The 17,098-nt window shown below is 38.8% G+C and overlaps 1 protein-coding gene across 5 annotated transcripts in view; it reads left to right on the forward strand.

The window, feature by feature from the left end:
• The first annotated feature begins 7,534 nt into the window (after positions 1-7,534).
• HDAC9 (histone deacetylase 9) overlaps positions 7,535-17,098 on the forward strand; it is an 809,523-nt gene continuing 799,959 nt past the window's right edge. For all 5 annotated transcript variants that reach the window (XM_058526733.1, XM_058526743.1, XM_058526767.1 and 2 more), the window contains exon 1: positions 7,535-7,627. In XM_058526733.1, coding sequence (XP_058382716.1) covers positions 7,603-7,627 — 25 coding nt within the window. In that variant the 5' untranslated portion in view covers positions 7,535-7,602. The remainder of the gene's footprint in view (positions 7,628-17,098) is intronic.

The following is a 17,098-nucleotide window of genomic DNA, read 5'->3' on the forward strand; positions in this document are numbered from 1 at the left end:
AAGAGAACCTGGAGAAGCCTAGTGGAACAGAGGATCAAAGATAGAGGGAGGAGGAATAAAAGGAATCAGACAACATGGGCTTTGGCTTGGGAGGGGTTCCGTGCACCTCATGTCTTGGCAGTGGCCCTGGTGGCTCAAGGCTCATCCTGTTTTCCTTCTTCATCATGTGGGTATTCTGCTGTTGTCATTTCTTCACCTGAGGTGCATATCTGTCCATGCCTGGAGATGTGTCTTGGCTGGCTTAAAATTGGACTGACCACTAGCAATAGATAGAACAGTGAGTAAAATGATCAGTGAAATCCTGCCCAAAATAGAGATGCCTTAGAGTCTGTTGAAATTCCCATGGTGATCTGTTAAAATGACAGGAAAGTTCTTTATAGAAGGATTTAAACAGTACTTGAGGAATATACTTCATGTTTCTCTTCCAATTTCTACAATACAATAGTTGTTTCTAACTTACCGTTTTTGATATTCTAATGTTTTCCTTTCCATCAATACCCAAGTGATTTTTTTTTTATATTAGCAACATCAGCAAAAGATCAGGGTAAACATGGTATATTCACAAGCAAATAGTAGCACAGTATATTTCCTTAGAGTACGCATTTACCATCTAACAGAAAGAAGCAAAGAAAGGAAAAAAGCTTTAGTAATTAGATCCCTGTTGTAACCCTAGTGGAGTGAGGAAGATTAATAGCTGTGCTGCAGAACTCTGTTCCAGGGTGAGAGGCACTGTGTCAGTGTTTTCTCCTGGGATGGAACTGGCCTGAAGTAGACACAATTTCTATACTAATAATAGCCAACATTTGTGAGCTCCTTCTCTTTCCTGATTACTTTACATTTATCTTCTGCAAGCCTCACGACAACCTAGTAAGTTAAATAATTCACGTTTAAGCAACTGAGGCTGAGAGAGGTTAATTGACTTCCAGACCACCCAGCTAGTGAGACATTCTACATGGGCACTTCACTGCATGAGGGGATTATCAGATCTTTAAGAGGTGGGTTGCAGCATTAAAGAAATCACAGAAAAATTTTTAAAAATGTATTCAATATTGAAGTTTGAAAAAGAGAACTATGTCAATTTAAATTGCAATGATGGATAAAGGTCTTTTGTATTTGGCTAGCTGATCCTAACCCGTGCCTCCACACTGGCAAGGTAGTCGACCGGGAGCCAGGTTCTTTTAAGCATGCTTGATGGGGCATTTTTCTGCAGGGAAGGTTATAGTGTATGAGTTACAAAGCCCTCCTGCTGCCCAGGTATCAGAGGTTGTCTGTTACAAGTTCCTTCACTTCGACTCTTACTTCCTTTTCACAATTCTATTTTGGACTTATGTCTCGTGTGTATTTACAGGTAGACAAAGCTTTTTTTTTTAACAACCTCTTTGCCATGACTGAAAAGGAGCCTTGTGTGTCCTGCAGTTTCTGGGCATTGTGATTCTCCTTTTAAACTCAAACTGATGATAAGGGTGGCTGTGACTCCCTAATCCCTATTGTCCAAGGAGGGAAGTTGCAGGTAGGGGCCTTCAAAGATGATCCAATAAAAATCAGTGCAGTAAGGCTTTTTGATGAAATGGTCTTTATAGAAGCTGTTTGGGATGTGACTTGGGTGTGGGATACCCTGGGGCTAAGCCCAGTGTTTTAGAAATAAAGGCTTACTGAGAAAACGTCTATTTTTATTAGTGCAGGCAGAATTTCTTCTTATGAAATGAAATATCCAGCAGACCATTCCTGATTATGTTATGTATTTTTAGAGGTTACCATTGAGCTATATTTATAGTGTAGACACTGAATCCTATCTTAAATATGCAAAATACATGCATGACTAACCTTCCAAGCTGCGTTCCCTGCTCTAGATTACACCCTACAGTGTAGCCTGTGCTTAAGTGGTTCTCCTAAAAGTCTTAGAATGGAGCTTATTATTTGCTTTTAAAATGTAAGCACAGAGAGTGTATGCGAGATGTGTGGCCCTCTGGTGACATGTTCTCTTTTTAGCTGTACTCTGAGTGCCTGCCAGTTTCCCAGCCCCCAGGGTCCCCAGGGTCCTATTGCTTAAGACAACTTAAGTATTGTCAGGAGCGTTATTTGCACAGTCCTGCTTCTGCTACTAAAGTTGAAGGGGAACAAGTATCCTTAAATCTCTATATCCCATTCTCCTTTATCTTGATGAATAGTGGTTCAATTACTTTGATGCAGTCGTGAGTTTGTAGAGCTTGTCGAAAGGAATTTCCTTAGGTGGAGGAAAAGCTGAAGTAATAAAAAGGTGAGAAGCTAAACTCTTCTGATGATGTGAGGAATCACTTCAATTGAAAAGCCTAGGAAATTACACTATCTTGGACAACATAATTCATGGGTGAATTTGTTTTTGGGTGTCTAGTGTCTTCCTCTGATCCATGAAGGCATGCACCCCATCTGGGTCTGCTCTTCCTAGATGGTGGCCCAAACTCTAGAGTATTTTTCTTTCTTTCTTTGATCCAAATCAAAGGTCTGTGTTCTAGTCCTTCAGAACTCTGTGTGACAAATTGGATAAATGATTCTGCCCCAAAGACAGGCAAGTACAGATTCATTGGTTTTGCCCTTCCCTTTGTTGACTCATTCATCAAGCATTTATTGTGTACCTACATGTACCAGGCACTGTGCTAGGTGTGAGGATTACCGAGATGAATATGGTACAATCCCTGAACGGAGGAACATAGTCTCATAGTGGGTAAAAGTACTCCACTAATGGAAGAGGTGTTATTATTATCTAACATAAGGGGTGTTATTGTAGGTATGGTACAAGACACAGTGGGAACACAGATGATGAAGCCTTTTACTTGGAGTGGTTGGTTAAGAAATCTTGTTTAACATGGCCTTAAAGAATTTGAGCTGGGAGGTACAGAAGAGGTGATAGTATCCTTTGGGGAAGGAGGTGCAAAAGCATGGAAATGTGAGTGTGAATGATACTGTACGGGAAGAATGAGGACTCACCGTCAGCTGCTGTGCTTTAGTACAGCCACACGGGTGCTCATTCAAGTGTTCATTCTGATTTGTCAGCGCCTGTGCCTTAGCAGTAGTTAATAATGTTGAATGTCACCCTAGGAATAATGACAGATTGCCTGGAACCATAGGAGTTATGTGTGAGGAAAAGAAGAAGGAGAGAAAATGGGGTGGGAGGAAATGAGTTATGAAGGAACTTGAATGCCGTCTAAGGAGTTTGCAGGTCACCAAATTTTATTTACTTATTCATTCATTCATTCATTCATTCAGACATTCCTTGGAGTCAGGGGTACCAGACAGAAGGCTAGATAAAGAATGCAATCAAGAACAAATGGTTACTTGAGCCAAGGGAGCATTCATTGAAAATGAATGGAAAAGAGGACCCAGATATGAAAGATATTTTTAAGAGATCAGTGTTCTGGCTTTGGTGACTGTATATAGGAAATGCAAGAAACAGAGAAATGAAATAGAATCTGAGGCTTTCATCATGGGTGAAAGAGTGTCTTGTATGTAGTCAATACGAGTTTGTTGAATAGAATGTTAAGAGCAATTTTCTAGTGTTTTTCTCTAAAGATGAAATTACAGCAGAATTTCAGCTTTTGAGGTGTAAGAGAGAGACTGTGGGTCTGATGAATCTTCTAATGCTCAATGCACTGGCACAATAGGCTTATTCCACCAATAAACTATCTGTACAGTGGATGTTATGAATTGAGTCAGCTCATGAAGCCTACTCTATAGAGGAATTGGGGCTAATGGCTCCATCTAAGAAGAGAAGGATGTTTTAGATGAGTGTAAATGGCTTTGTAGCCTGAACTGTGCATTACAACTTGCCCTAAGTCTGGGAAAGATATATTAGAAACACATAGTTTTTGTTAGCTACACAGACTACAAAGCATTCTGCTTTCTTAGTGGCACACTGTCCAAAATAATACTAATTGCCCAAAAGGAAAAAAAGAAGAAAAATGTAATCAGACGCTCAGACTATAGTTAAAAAGCCAAAAGAAAGATTGTGGTAGGAACATGAAGTCTAAGTAAAATTTGAAAGCTTATACTGTGAGAATTCTTGTGGATATTTATTCCAACTTTTCAATTTATCATCTTTTGTGACTGAGTTTAGTATATTCAATGGCTAGATGGGTTCTTTAGTAAAGAAGACCTGTAACTCAATGAGTCATTACTGGAATTGTGATGACTAGGTAGACAGTCTTGATATTCAAGCAGCTCTGCTAGAATGGCCTGTAACTCCTTGTGATGCAACAAAGAGAGCACTGGGCTAAGAGTCAGAAGAGTAGCCCTCTCATTTGCCACCTACATGTCTGTGAACAAATCCCTGAAACTCTCTAAGCCTCAAATTCCTCATCTGTAAAATGGGAATGATAATGGCTTACTCAGTATACTCCACAGGGCTGTTGTGAAGATCAGAGGAGATAGTCCTTGTGCAAATTCTTTGTGACCTGTAAAGCTCTGCTGATTTTCTGTCTGTGAACAAATCCCTGAAACTCTCTAAGCCTCAAATTCCTCATCTGTAAAATGGGAATGATAATGGCTTACTCAGTATACTCCACAGGGCTGTTGTGAAGATCAGAGGAGATAGTCCTTGTGCAAATTCTTTGTGACCTGTAAAGCTCTGCTGATTTTCCATGTTATTACTATGGAACAGGCCATGTAGGTGGAATGGTTAAAGGACCTACATGATCACCACCACAGTGATGTTAATGAGAGCAGTGTGGGCTGGGGCAATGTAACGTGTTAGTGCTCTCTCTTTCTCTGGCTGCATGAGCAAACTAAGACATTGCAAGATATCATCCCCTTGGTCTGTTGCTGTGTGCTATATCCCAGGGTGTTATGGCAGTGACTGACTTGCAGGCAGCCAACCTACTGGTAGTCAGAGATGATCTTTTTGAAGGAGGCTCTTAGCCCCTTATTGTGGATCCAGGTAGTTCAAGGAATATCGTCAGGAACCCAAATAACCATTCTTGAATCTCAGTAGGTAAAAGATTCATAACAGCAATTTTGCTCGTGCTGTGCTTGTGTTTATCACCTTAAATGTGCACACATATATTTTTACAGCATGGACAAATTAATTGAAACTGTTAATTGAAAGTAGATATATTTTTATATCTGCTTTGATAATCTGTACTCATAAACAATCAACATAACTTTTTTTTTCTTTTTTTCATTTATCTGCCCACTTGAAGGCCTGTTTCCTATTATTTCTAGTTTAGGCTTATTGTAAGAATGACAAATATACTAGGGGAAAACCTCCTCGTTCTAAGACAATAGTCTGTTTCTCTGCAGCCCATCTGGATAAAGAAGTGTGGGAAGATTTAAGAATATATTGCTCATTTTCATTGACAGATGTTCCCCCACTGACCTCTCTTTCTTTTCCAAGCAGCTAAAAGTGGTCTTAATTTGTGTAGAATTCTGTATCAATTTTGTCCCTAAAAAGTGTGAATAGGGCTACTAATCTGTTGATTTTGTTGGTCATGAGGAAAGGGAAGCTTATGTAGCCTATGATGTGCACACACTCATACACAATGTGTATCTGTAGAGGATTGATACCCCTGAAACAGTTTAAGAGAGTTCTTTAAATGACTATATTTCAGTTATGCAGCTATAGGTGTCTTGATAACTTTGGTTTAATATGGCTCATTGGAAATGGAAATGCAATAAATGGAAACTAGTACGTATCAACATAGAAATGCATATTAATTTTCTTTATAACTGTTCAGATAATAAGGCTTGTGTAATGTTAGAAGAATATGTCATGATTAGGCAGTTATTAAAAAGGTTGAATGGCAAGGAGAGTAGTTTAAATTTTAAAAAGATATTTAATGATGGTGTTTTGGAAGCCAAATTCATATTTCCATCTGAGAGTCACTTTGCAGCTCAAGTCTAGGGCTATGAAGGCAAAACTCAACAATTATGTAACTAACTGTGAATCAGCCTGTCATGGACAGTTGTTGTGTATGTTTGTGGAAATAAATGGCAGAAGTATATGGGAATAGAAACATCTTTTTAATTTTAGATTTTGGGACAAGTAACAAAACTTCGGCTTTAGTATTACCTTTTAATTATGAAGCAGATGACCTCTCCATTTTCTCACCTATAAAAGGGAAAGGGAGAGTTACAAGTATCTATTAGCATGGTGATGTGAAAATGATATCAAATATGGTGGTATGTCTAAAAGTACTTTGTAACTATAAACAACTGTGCAAATGATGTTATCACTTTAAAATATGCCATGGAGATCTTTTTACTTAGAAGCCAATGTCAGAAGTTCTGTTTGCTGATACAGAAATCAAACGAGTTTTCTGTTCTTCATTTTTCATCTTTTTTTGCTTTCTTATCAACATGACAAAATAAGCACATCAGTATAATTTTTGAAGGAGATTTATAAAAATATACATTTTATTGTTACTAAATCTTAATATATATCCAACATTAAAGAAATGATAAGAAGTAGCCTGCTAGAACTGATGACTCTACTTAACTGTTTTAATAACTAGCGTATTTCTATTTAGAAACCATTTGAAGTATAATGGGTATTCTTGGTGATCTTATGTAGTTCTTGAAAGGAAATATGTATTTATATCCTACTTTATACATTTGGGCAAAAATAGTAATAACACTTTCAAAATACTGATGGGAAAATGAGTCACAATAAATATGTTGGATCTTCAAGATAAAGAGATGTACAATTTTCAGAGTTACAGCATTCTGTCTATAAAAATAGTGCAATTGGGATATACTATTTTAGTAAGAAATTCATTAAGTGCAACTTTAAAAGCTTCTTCTTCCTCTTCTTTTTCTAAAACTTTGACATTCCAGTAAACTGTGGGGAAAATGTCCTTGCAATTGCTTTTCCTTTGCTGAAGTGTCTAGAAGTGAGAGTACATTCAAATTAAAAGCAGAAAGTCCCTTAAATTCCTTTTAAGAAGTCCATCCTGTAAGTGCCACTCCTAGGAAGACTATGGCTGTTATTACTTTTGGCTGGAACAAGATTGCAAAAGACTCTGAGAAGAAATGGAAATTAACTGTGAGTTTTCTGTCACTCTCATAGTTTATAGCCTATTTGTTCCTTTTAGTCCATTAAACTTTTTTTCTCCGAGAGGTCCCATCTCTAGAAGGAAATCTTTGACAATAATAGTTAAGAATACTATGTAATGAGACACTTATATCCAAAATATATTTTTAATTTCTATAATAATGATAACAGCAAACAAATTATAGTGAATAGTAAATAGGAAACTAATCATAATTATGTGAAATGCTTTCCCTCTCACAGATTCTTTCCACACCTATTGTTTTATTATTTTATTTTCTCAATATTTCTGTGCCTTAAGCTCGACTGATAAATTTGCTGTTTTATAGATGAAAGACTTAAGAGTCCTGGGAGGTTGATGTGGCTACCTCAAAGACCCACGGTCGAGCTTTGGCTGAGCCAAGACTCAAGGCCAGTTCTCTATTTCTTGTCCTGTGTGGTGGCTTGATGTAACCTATATCATACACATCCATTTTTCTTACGTTCTAGGTTTCTCCTCTACCAGCCTCTCGTGAACCGACATTGCCAGCTGAAGGAAGGCTGTGAATCCGCATCCCAGCCCATCAGTCCTTCTCCTGATTCCCATGATGAGCTCGCCAGTGCAGCCTGGTCAGTCTGGTTGCTTCTTAAACCATTAACAGACTTTATATGAAAGATGTTGCATTGTGTTGCTTCAAATCAAGCAATTTCAGTCATGATAGGACTTTTTTTGTCCTGATGAAGATTGATTGATATAATGGATTTTGAATTTTGTATTCTGTAGCTGATCCTCTATTACATAACCCAGTTTGCTTTCTGGGCAACTAATTCCATTTGCATTGTTATCTTAGCTCTGGGGTTTAATTCTTCTGCTTATAATGTAACATTTGGAATGAATTTTATCAAGTTATAAATATTTATTGAATAGGATGTAGGCGTCTAATTCACACCCATAGGCTTTCTGAACTAATATGTGTCCGTATGCTTTTATATTGTGCTGTAGGCTTTGGAAGTCAGCTTATGCATTTACCCTTCCTCCATCTCTTTGACACACAGGAAGGATATTTCTCCTCCCCACCCTTCTTTGCTGCCACTCCTGTTTCCTATATACATATTTAATTATAATCTCAGCACCTGCTTCCTCTGAGTCTGGTGTGATGTGTGGCTCATGTAGTGTTGTGATGAGCACAGCCAACACTCATTCCTACAGGAACAGGGTGTCACTTTTGGAACAAACACAATCCAAGTCTTGAGAATGATGGAGTAGGGTCAGACATCACATATTAAGCATAGACAAATTTAAAAAGAATTTTCTATTTGAATCATTGTAGGGGCATTTATTTCTATATATTCTTTAAAAAATCTTTCGGCATATTGATATTCTTGAGTTATCCAACTCTCGAGGCTGAAGCTAATGTAATACTATATTCAGGGTTTCTAAAGGGAAATCTTTTGCCAAGATTTTCTTTCTGTGGGGTACCACACCCAGATCAGCTGCTCTGGAATTCCACTGTCTCATCAACCTTTCTCCACATCCCCAGCAGGCTGCCAGCTTGTATGTCAAATCTGGAACTGGAAATTATTGGAGAGTAACTGTAATTGTTGATTCTAAATGACACAGTAAAGATATTGCAGAGTCTTTAGTCATAATCATGATTTATAATTGGCCTTGTCATCTGGATAAGCAGATGAAGAGTTACTTAGGTCTCTTATCTCTGAGTCCCTGTAGCCTAGTGGTTCTCAAACTTGAGCATGCATTAATGTCGTTGGGAGGGGTGTTAAAAACAAGCCCCATCCCCATAGTTTTTGATCAGGAGTTCTGGGGTAGGACCCAAGAAGTACAATTTTTACAGGTTCCCCCAGGTGATGCCACTGCTGCCTGGAGGCTAAACTTTAGGAACCACTGGTCTAGCCTGCTGTACCTGTTCCTTCCCCTGCCCCTGCTGGGCCCCTGCCCCCACCCTCACAGACAGCTCTGTGTGTGAGCCACATTGCCCATCACAATTATAATATCGTATATTATCCTTTCTATTGAGATGAACTTAAAATCATGTTTGCATTTTATAGATGTATATATTGCATTTTAAATATATTACATATATTTATTTATATATAAATTTAATGTTTCAAAATTGTATAATTTAAAATAAGTATTTAATTTAGAACTACCATAGTCAAACATTTTTTTTCTTGTGGTAGAATGTGTTGGAATCATTAAAAAACACACTAAAAGCAATAGGAACAAATTGGCTAAGTACAGAAGTAGCAGAAAACTTTCTCTATTTCGAGAAGTTATTGTCTAGAATTTGTATAGAGGTTTGTGTTTAAGTCTCAACACCAGAAATTAGACTTTTTATATATTTTAAAAAACTTGTCCATGTCCCTTTCTTCTCTACCAACCTCCCCATATCCTCCCCACATCGTTTGTTTACCTCTCACCTTGCTTGACAGAAGATTGACAGGACAGACTGAACGATGGGAAAATACAATTTATGGCAGTGACAACAACTGTATCCAAATGAAACATTTGAAACAGCATTTCTACCTGGATATGTAATCTTGAAATGGACACAAAATGCAAATACCATCAAGGCTGACAATGAAGGATGAAACTGTACAGGAAAAATTTGAGTCCAAATTATAATTAAACTCAACTTATAAAATTTACTAATTTTTGAATAGTGCAAGTGTAGCAATTTCAGTGTCTATATGGCCTTTTTTTAGCATCTTTCTAACACATATAGACTTGGACCCACTTGTTTTTAATGAGAAACACGTAATCCCATTAGAACACTGTTGTCAGTGGTTTGATTGCCACTTTAGCCCGTCAAAGCCTATTTAAAGGTAATTAGCTTACAGTGAATGAATACAGAAATATTTGGACAACCTTAGTTGGGAAAGAGAATCAATACAATGTAATAAATATTTTTAAATCTTACATGCTTAAAGAAAGTGGACCAAATGGCAGAAAGATAAAGAGGTGAGAAATTTTATGGTGATGCTTAATGTGAGCTGAGGGCACCTTAGGGAATTTCTCAGGTAGGTCTGTATTACATCTAATTTTATTCTAAAAGTAATTTTTGGGGGAGGGTCCATATAAGGGTGATGCCGCTCTTACTTTTCTCATCTTATGTGTGGAACAGAGGGTGGGGGTAAGATTTTTGTTGTGGTTGAGGTAACTGCTTCAGAGGTAAGTATATTGGGCATACAAGCTATAGAAATGGTGTGTATATACGTGAGAAACAGATGGTAAGAAGTAACATGTGCTCAACTTTCTGAGATAGAACAGAGAAGGAGACAAAGGAGTGCATGCGCCTAACTGAGGGAGAAGAAACAGACATGACTAGAAGGGATTGAGGTTAAATAGGAGTCTTTTTTTTTTTTTTTAATTTTTTGTTTATTGCAGTAACATTGGTTTATAACAGTGTATAAATTTCAGGTGTACATCATTATACTTCTATTTCTGCATAAATTACATCATGTTCACCACCCAAATACTAATTACAACCCATCACCACACACATGTGCTGAATTATCCCTTTCACCCTCTTCCCTCCCCCCTTTCCCTCTGGTAACCACCAATCCAATCTCTGTCTCTATGTGTTTGTTTATTGTTGTTATTATCTACTACTTAATGAAGGAAATCATGCGGTATTTGACCTTCTCCCTCTGACTTATTTCATTTTGCATAATACCCTCAATGTCCATCCATGTTGTCACAAATGGCTGGATTTCATCGTTTCTTATGGCTGAGTAATATTCCATTGTCTATATATACCACATCTTCTTTATCCATTCATCCCTTGATGGGCACTTAGGTTGCTTCCAAGTCTTGGCTATTGTGAATAACGCTGCAATGAACACAGGGGTGCATGTATCTTTATGCATTGGTGTTTTCAAGTTCTTTGGATAAATACCCAACAGTGGAATAGCTGGATCATATGGTAGTTCTATCCTTGATTTTTTGAGGAATCTCCATATTGTTTTCCCTAGTGGCTGCACCAGTTTGCACTCCCACCAGCAGTGTATGAGAGTTCCCTTCTCTCCACATCCTCTCCAACACGTGTTGTTTCCTGTCTTGTTAATTATAGCCATTCTGATGGGCGTGAGGTGATATCTCATTGTAGTGTTGATTTGCATTTCCCTGATAGTTAATGATTTTGAACATCTTTTCATGTGTCTGTTGGCCATCTGTATATCTTTTTTGGAGAAATGTCTGTTCAGGTCCTTTGCCCATTTTTTAATTGGGTTGTTAGTTTTTTTGTTGTTGAGATGCATGAGTTTTTTATATATTTTGGAGATTAAGCCCTTATCAGATGTATGGTTTGCAAATATCTTCTCCCAATTGTTAGGTTGTCTTTTCGTTTTGTTGATGGTTTCCTTTGCTGTGCAGAAGCTTTTTAGTTTGATGTAGTCCCATTTGTTTATTTTTTTCTATTGTTTCTCTTGCCTGGTCAGACGTGTGCTTGAAAATATGTTGCTAAGACCGATGTCGAAGAGAGTACTGCCTATGTTTTCTTCTAGAAGTTTCATAGTTTCAGGTCTTACATTCAAGTCTTTAATCCATTTGGAGTTAATTTTTGTGTATGGTGTAAGGTAAGGGTCTACTTTCATTTTTTTGCATGTGGCTATCCGGTTTTCCCAACACCATTTGTTGAAGAGACTTTCTTTTCTCCATTGTATGTTCTTGGCTCCTTTGTCAAAGATTAGCTGTCCATAGATGTGTGGGTTTATTTCTGGGCTTTTGATTCTATTCCTTTGATCTGTGTGTCTGTTTTTGTGCCAGTACCATGCTATTTTGGGTACTATAGCTTTGTGGTATATTTTGAAATCAGGGAGTGTGATACCTCCAGCTTTGTTCTTTTTTCTCAGGATTCCTATTCGGGGTCTTTTGTTGTTCCATATAAATTTTAGGATTCTTTGTTCTATTTCTGTGAAAAATGTTCTTGGAACTTTGATAGGGATTGCATTGAATCTATAGATGGCTTTAGGAAGTATGGACATCTTAACTATGTTAATTCTTCCAATCCAAGAGCACGGAATATCTTCCCATTTCTTTGTGTCTTCTTCAATTTCTTTCAGCATTGTTTTATAGTTTTCGGTGTACAGATCTTTCACCTCTTTGGTTAAGTTTATTCCTAGGTATTTTATTCTTTGTGTTGCAGTTGTAAATGGGATTGTATTCTTAATTTCTCTTTGTGCTACTTCATTGTTAGTGTATAGAAATGCAACGGATTTTTGTATGTTGATTTTGTATCCTGCAACTTTACTGTATTCGGTTATTACTTCTAAAAGTTTTCTGGTGGATTCTCTAGGGTTTTCTATATATAAAATCATGTCATCTGCAAATAGTGACAGTTTCACTTCTTCCTTTCCAATTTGGATGCCTTTTATCTCTTTTTCTTGCCTGATTGCTCTGGCTGGGACTTCCAGTACTATGTTAAATAGGAGTGGTGACAGTGGGCATCCTTTTCTGGTTCCTGTTCTTAGAGCAATAGGTTTCAGTTTTTCACCATTGAGGATGATATTAGCTGTGGGTTTGTCATATATGGCCTCTATTATGTTGAGGTACTTTCCTTCTATCCCCATTTTATTCAGAGTTTTTGTCATAAATGGATGCTGTATCTTATCAAATGCTTTCTCTGCATCTATTGAGATGATCATGTGATTTTTATTCTTCATTTTATTAATGTGGTGTATTACACTGATTGATTTGCGAATGTTAAACCATCCCTGCATACCTGGAATAAATCCCACTTGATCATGGTGTATAATCTTTTTAACGTATTGTTGTGTGCGATTTGCTAGTATTTTGTTGAGGAGTTTTGCATCGATGTTCATCAGTGATATTGGCATGTAATTTTCTTTTTTTGTGTTGTCCATGTCTGGTTTTGGTATCAGGGTAATGTTGGCTTTGTAGAATGAGTTAGGGAGCTTCCCCCCGCCTCAATTTTTTGGAAGAGTTTGAGAAGGATAGGTATTAAGTCTTCTTTGAATTTTGGTAGAATTCACCAGGGAAGCCGTCTGGTCCTGGATTTTTATTTTTGGGGAGGTTTTTGATTACTGTTTCGATCTCCTTACTGGTGATTAGACGTCTATTCAAGTTCTCTACTTCTTCTTGATCCAGTTTTGGAAGGTTGTATGATTCTAAGAATTTATCCATTTCTTCCAGATTGTCGAATTGGTTGACATATAGCTTTTTATAGTATTCTCTTATAATCTTTTGTATTTCTGAGGTGTCTGTTGTAATTTCTCCTCTTTCATTTCTGATTTTACTTATTTGTGCCTTCTCTCTTTTTTTCTTGGTGAGTCTAGCTAAAGGTTTGTCAATTTTGTTTATCTTTTCAAAGAACCAGCTCTTGGTTTTATTAATTTTTTCTGTTGTTTTTTTAGTCTCTATTTCACTTATTTTTGCTCTGATTTTTATTATTTCCCTTCTTCTACTGATTTTGGGCTTTGTTTGTTCTTCTTTTTCCAGTTCCTTTAGGTGCATTGTTAGATTGCTTATTTGAGATTTTTCTTGTTTGTTGAGATAGGCCTGTATTGCTATAAACTTCCCTCTTAGAACTGCTTTTGCTGTATCCCATAAATTCTGGCAGGTTGTATTTTCATTTTCATTTGTCTCCAGGTATTTTTTGATTTCTTCTTTGATTTCTTTGTTGACCCAGTCGTTGTTCAGTAGCATTTTGTTCAATGTCCACGTATTTGTGGCTTTTCTGATTTTCTTCCTATAGTTGATTTCTAGTTTCATACCATTGTGGTCAGAAAAGATGCTTGGTATTATTTCAATCTTCTTAAATTTATGGAGACTTGTTTTGTGGCCTAATATGTGATCAATCCAAGAGAATGTTCCATGTGCATTTGAAAAGAATGTGTATTCTTCGGTTTTCAGGTGGAATATTCTGTATATATCTACTAGGTCCTTCTGTTCTAGTGTGTCATTTAAGGCCAGTGCTTCCTTATTGATCTTCTGTTTGGATGATCTATCCGTTGGTGTAAGTGGAGTGTTCAAGTCCCCTACTATTATTGTGTTACTGTCTATTTCTCTTTTTATGTCTGTTAATAATTGCTTTATATATTTAGGTACACCTACATTGGGTGCGTAGATATTTACAAGTGTTATATCCTCTTGTTGGATTGTTCCCTTGATCATTATGTAATGCCCATCTTTGTCTCTTTTTACAGTTTTTGTTTTAAAGTCTATTTTGTCTGATATGAATACTGCTACCCCAGCTTTCTTTTCATTGCCGTTTGCGTGAAGTATCTTTTTCCATCCCTTCACTTTCAGTTTGTGAGTTTCTTTAGGTCTGAAGTGTGTCTCTTGTATGCGGCATATATATGGGTCTTGTTGTTTTATCCAATCAGCCACCCTATGCCTTTTAATTAGAGCATTTAGTCCATTGACATTTAAAGTAGCTATTGATAAGTATGTACTTACTGACATTTTTTAACTTTTTTTTTCTCAGTGTGTTAGTAGTCCTTCTCTGTTCCTTTCTCCTTCTATACAAATTGATGGTCTCTTTAGTTTGACCTCTGTCTGAAAGCTCTGCTCTTTAACTGCCCTCCTCCCTCCTTTTATGTTTTTGATATCATATCTAGCCTCTTTTTTGTGCATTTGTATCCATCACCCTTTATCATGGAAATAGATAATTTTTCCTATTTGTGGTCTTCTCTTTTCCCCTTAAATCAGTCCCTTTACCATTTCCTGTAGCACTGGTTTCTTGGTGACAAACTCCTTTAATTTTTGCTTGTCTGGGAAATTTTGGCTCTCTCCTTCCGTTTTGAATGATAACCTTGCTGGGTAGAGTATTCTTGGCTGTAAGTTTTTTCCTTTTAGCACTTTAAATATATCGTGCCACTGTCTTCTAGCCTGCAAGCTTTCTGCTGAGAAGTCAGCTGATAGCCTTATGGGGTTTCCTTTGTATGTAACTTGTCTTTCTCTTGCGGCTTATAGGATTCTCTCTTTATCTTTAATTCTGGACATTTTGATTATGATGTGTCTTGGTGTGGGCCTCTTTGGGTTTATCTTGTTTGGGGCTCTCTGTGCTTCCTGTACCTGGATGTCTGTTTCCTTCCTTAGGTTAGGGAAGTTTTCATCTATTATTTCTTGAAATAGATTCTCTGCCCCTTTGTCTTGCTCTTCTCCTTCTGGGACACCTATCACACGGATGTTAGTGCGCTTGATGTTGTCTCAGAGGTCCCTTAGACTTTCCTCACTCTTTTTAATTCTTTTCTCTTTTACCTGTTCTTCTAGTTTTTTGTCCAGCTGGCAGATCCATTCTTCTGTATCCTCTACTCTGCTTTTGAGTCCCTCTAGTGAATTTTTCATTTCCAGTATCGTATTCTTCATTTCTGATTGGTTCTTTTTTATATCTTCCATTTCTTTGTTGACATTCTCACTGAGTTCATCTATTCTTCTCCCAAGATCAGTGGGCATCCTTAACACTCTTAGTTTGAACTCCCTGTCGGGTAGGTTGCTCATTTCTGTTTCACTTAGTGTCTTTTCTGGGGTTTTGTCCTGTTCCCTTACTTGGAATATATTCTTTTGCCTCCTCATTTTGCCTCTTTCCCTGTGCTTGTGTCTACGTATTATGTAGGTCAGCTACGTCTCCTTCTCCTGGATAGATGACCTTATGTAAGTGATGGCTTAGGAGGCCTACAGTGTGCTTCCCTCAGTTCTCAATGTTGCAGGGGTGACCCCTATGTGGGCTACATGTGTCCTTCTGTTGTGGCCTGTTTGCTCTCCCTGTAGGCACCCAGGGTGGCCGAGTTATGCTCCTGGTCAGCTGTTGTAATGCTCAGCTGTTTGTAGTTGTTGTGGGCCCTTCAGTCTCTTTATCAGGTGTGGGGAGCCCCAGCACAGTTGTCTGCAAGTTCTAATACCACATTTGTGTTGCAGTATTTCTTTTAAGTGAGTAGGCCCCCAGTGTGGCAGGTTGTTAGGCTCAGGGGCTTACAATTGCTATAAGCCTCCAGCCTTTAGGTTTCTTGTCAGCTCTCTGAGGACTGCAGCTGGGTGGGGCTGGCCTCAGGCACGGGAGCACCCAATTGTTTCAGTCTTTGGAAGGTGGGGCAAACCCCCTATGTGGGTCTTTGAGAAGCACAAGTCTTCTGCAGCTGACAAGCCCTGCCACCCACAAGTCCACACACACAGTCACCACAGTCCTGCCCCACGTGCACGCCCCGACCTCCTGAAGTGGACCCATTCTCTCCATGGCCGGAGCCCCACACACACCACCGCTGCCCCAAACTCTCCACCCACTCCTTGTGCACACCCTGCCCCACTGAAGTGGGCTCAGTTGCCAGGCTGCTGAGAATCCCCTCACCAATCTGTGTAGGCCCACAAGTTGCCTGAGGGCTTGTTGTTGTGTGGGGCCAGTCTCTAGGGTGGGCTGTCTGCCCTGGCTGAGCTGGATTAAATCGGTGCTCTAGTGGGTGGGGCAGACCTGGGCTAGCAGTCCCAGGGAGAACTCCAATGGGGTCTGTGTCAGTTTGCCCATACCAGGCCACAGCAATGGCTGCCCCCAATGTTCCAGTCCCTGGAGAGGTCTCACCTCTCACCGAGTGCATCTCACCGAGATGCACTCAGGGCCTATCAGGTGAGTCTCTTTTCACCAAAGCACTATTTGCCTTTCTTTCTGGTGATTTTAGGTTGCTTTCTGAAACAGGTGAGTTTGCGTGTGGGCCCTTTAAGAGCTGGTTTTAATTTCTTTGTGAACCAGCTTTTCTGGGGGTGCTCCCCAATGTTTTAGTAGCAGGCAAAGTCAGATATTATGCCACTCGTCTCGACTGTGCTGGGTCCACAAAATGCCCACAGTGGTGGTGCTCCCCGGCTCAGGGCCCTGCTCCTCCAGGGAGGCTGCGTACCTGTGGGCTGCTCCTTGGCGGCCGTGAGGCTGGCGGCTTGTGAAGGTGGCGTTTTTCCTCTCCAGAAGGGAGTTTCTGCCTCTTCCACCTGATTAGGATTGTCCTTTGTTGCAGGAGTTCCTCTTATCCAGTTTTCAGTTCTGTCTCAGGGGTAATTTTTCCACGAGTAGTTGTAAATTGGCTGTGTCCGCAGGAGGAGGTGAGTTCAGAGTCTGCTTACGCTGCCATCTTGAC

Source organism: Diceros bicornis, chromosome 3, assembly GCF_020826845.1.
Source record: "Diceros bicornis minor isolate mBicDic1 chromosome 3, mDicBic1.mat.cur, whole genome shotgun sequence".
Lineage (NCBI taxonomy): Eukaryota > Metazoa > Chordata > Mammalia > Perissodactyla > Rhinocerotidae > Diceros > Diceros bicornis.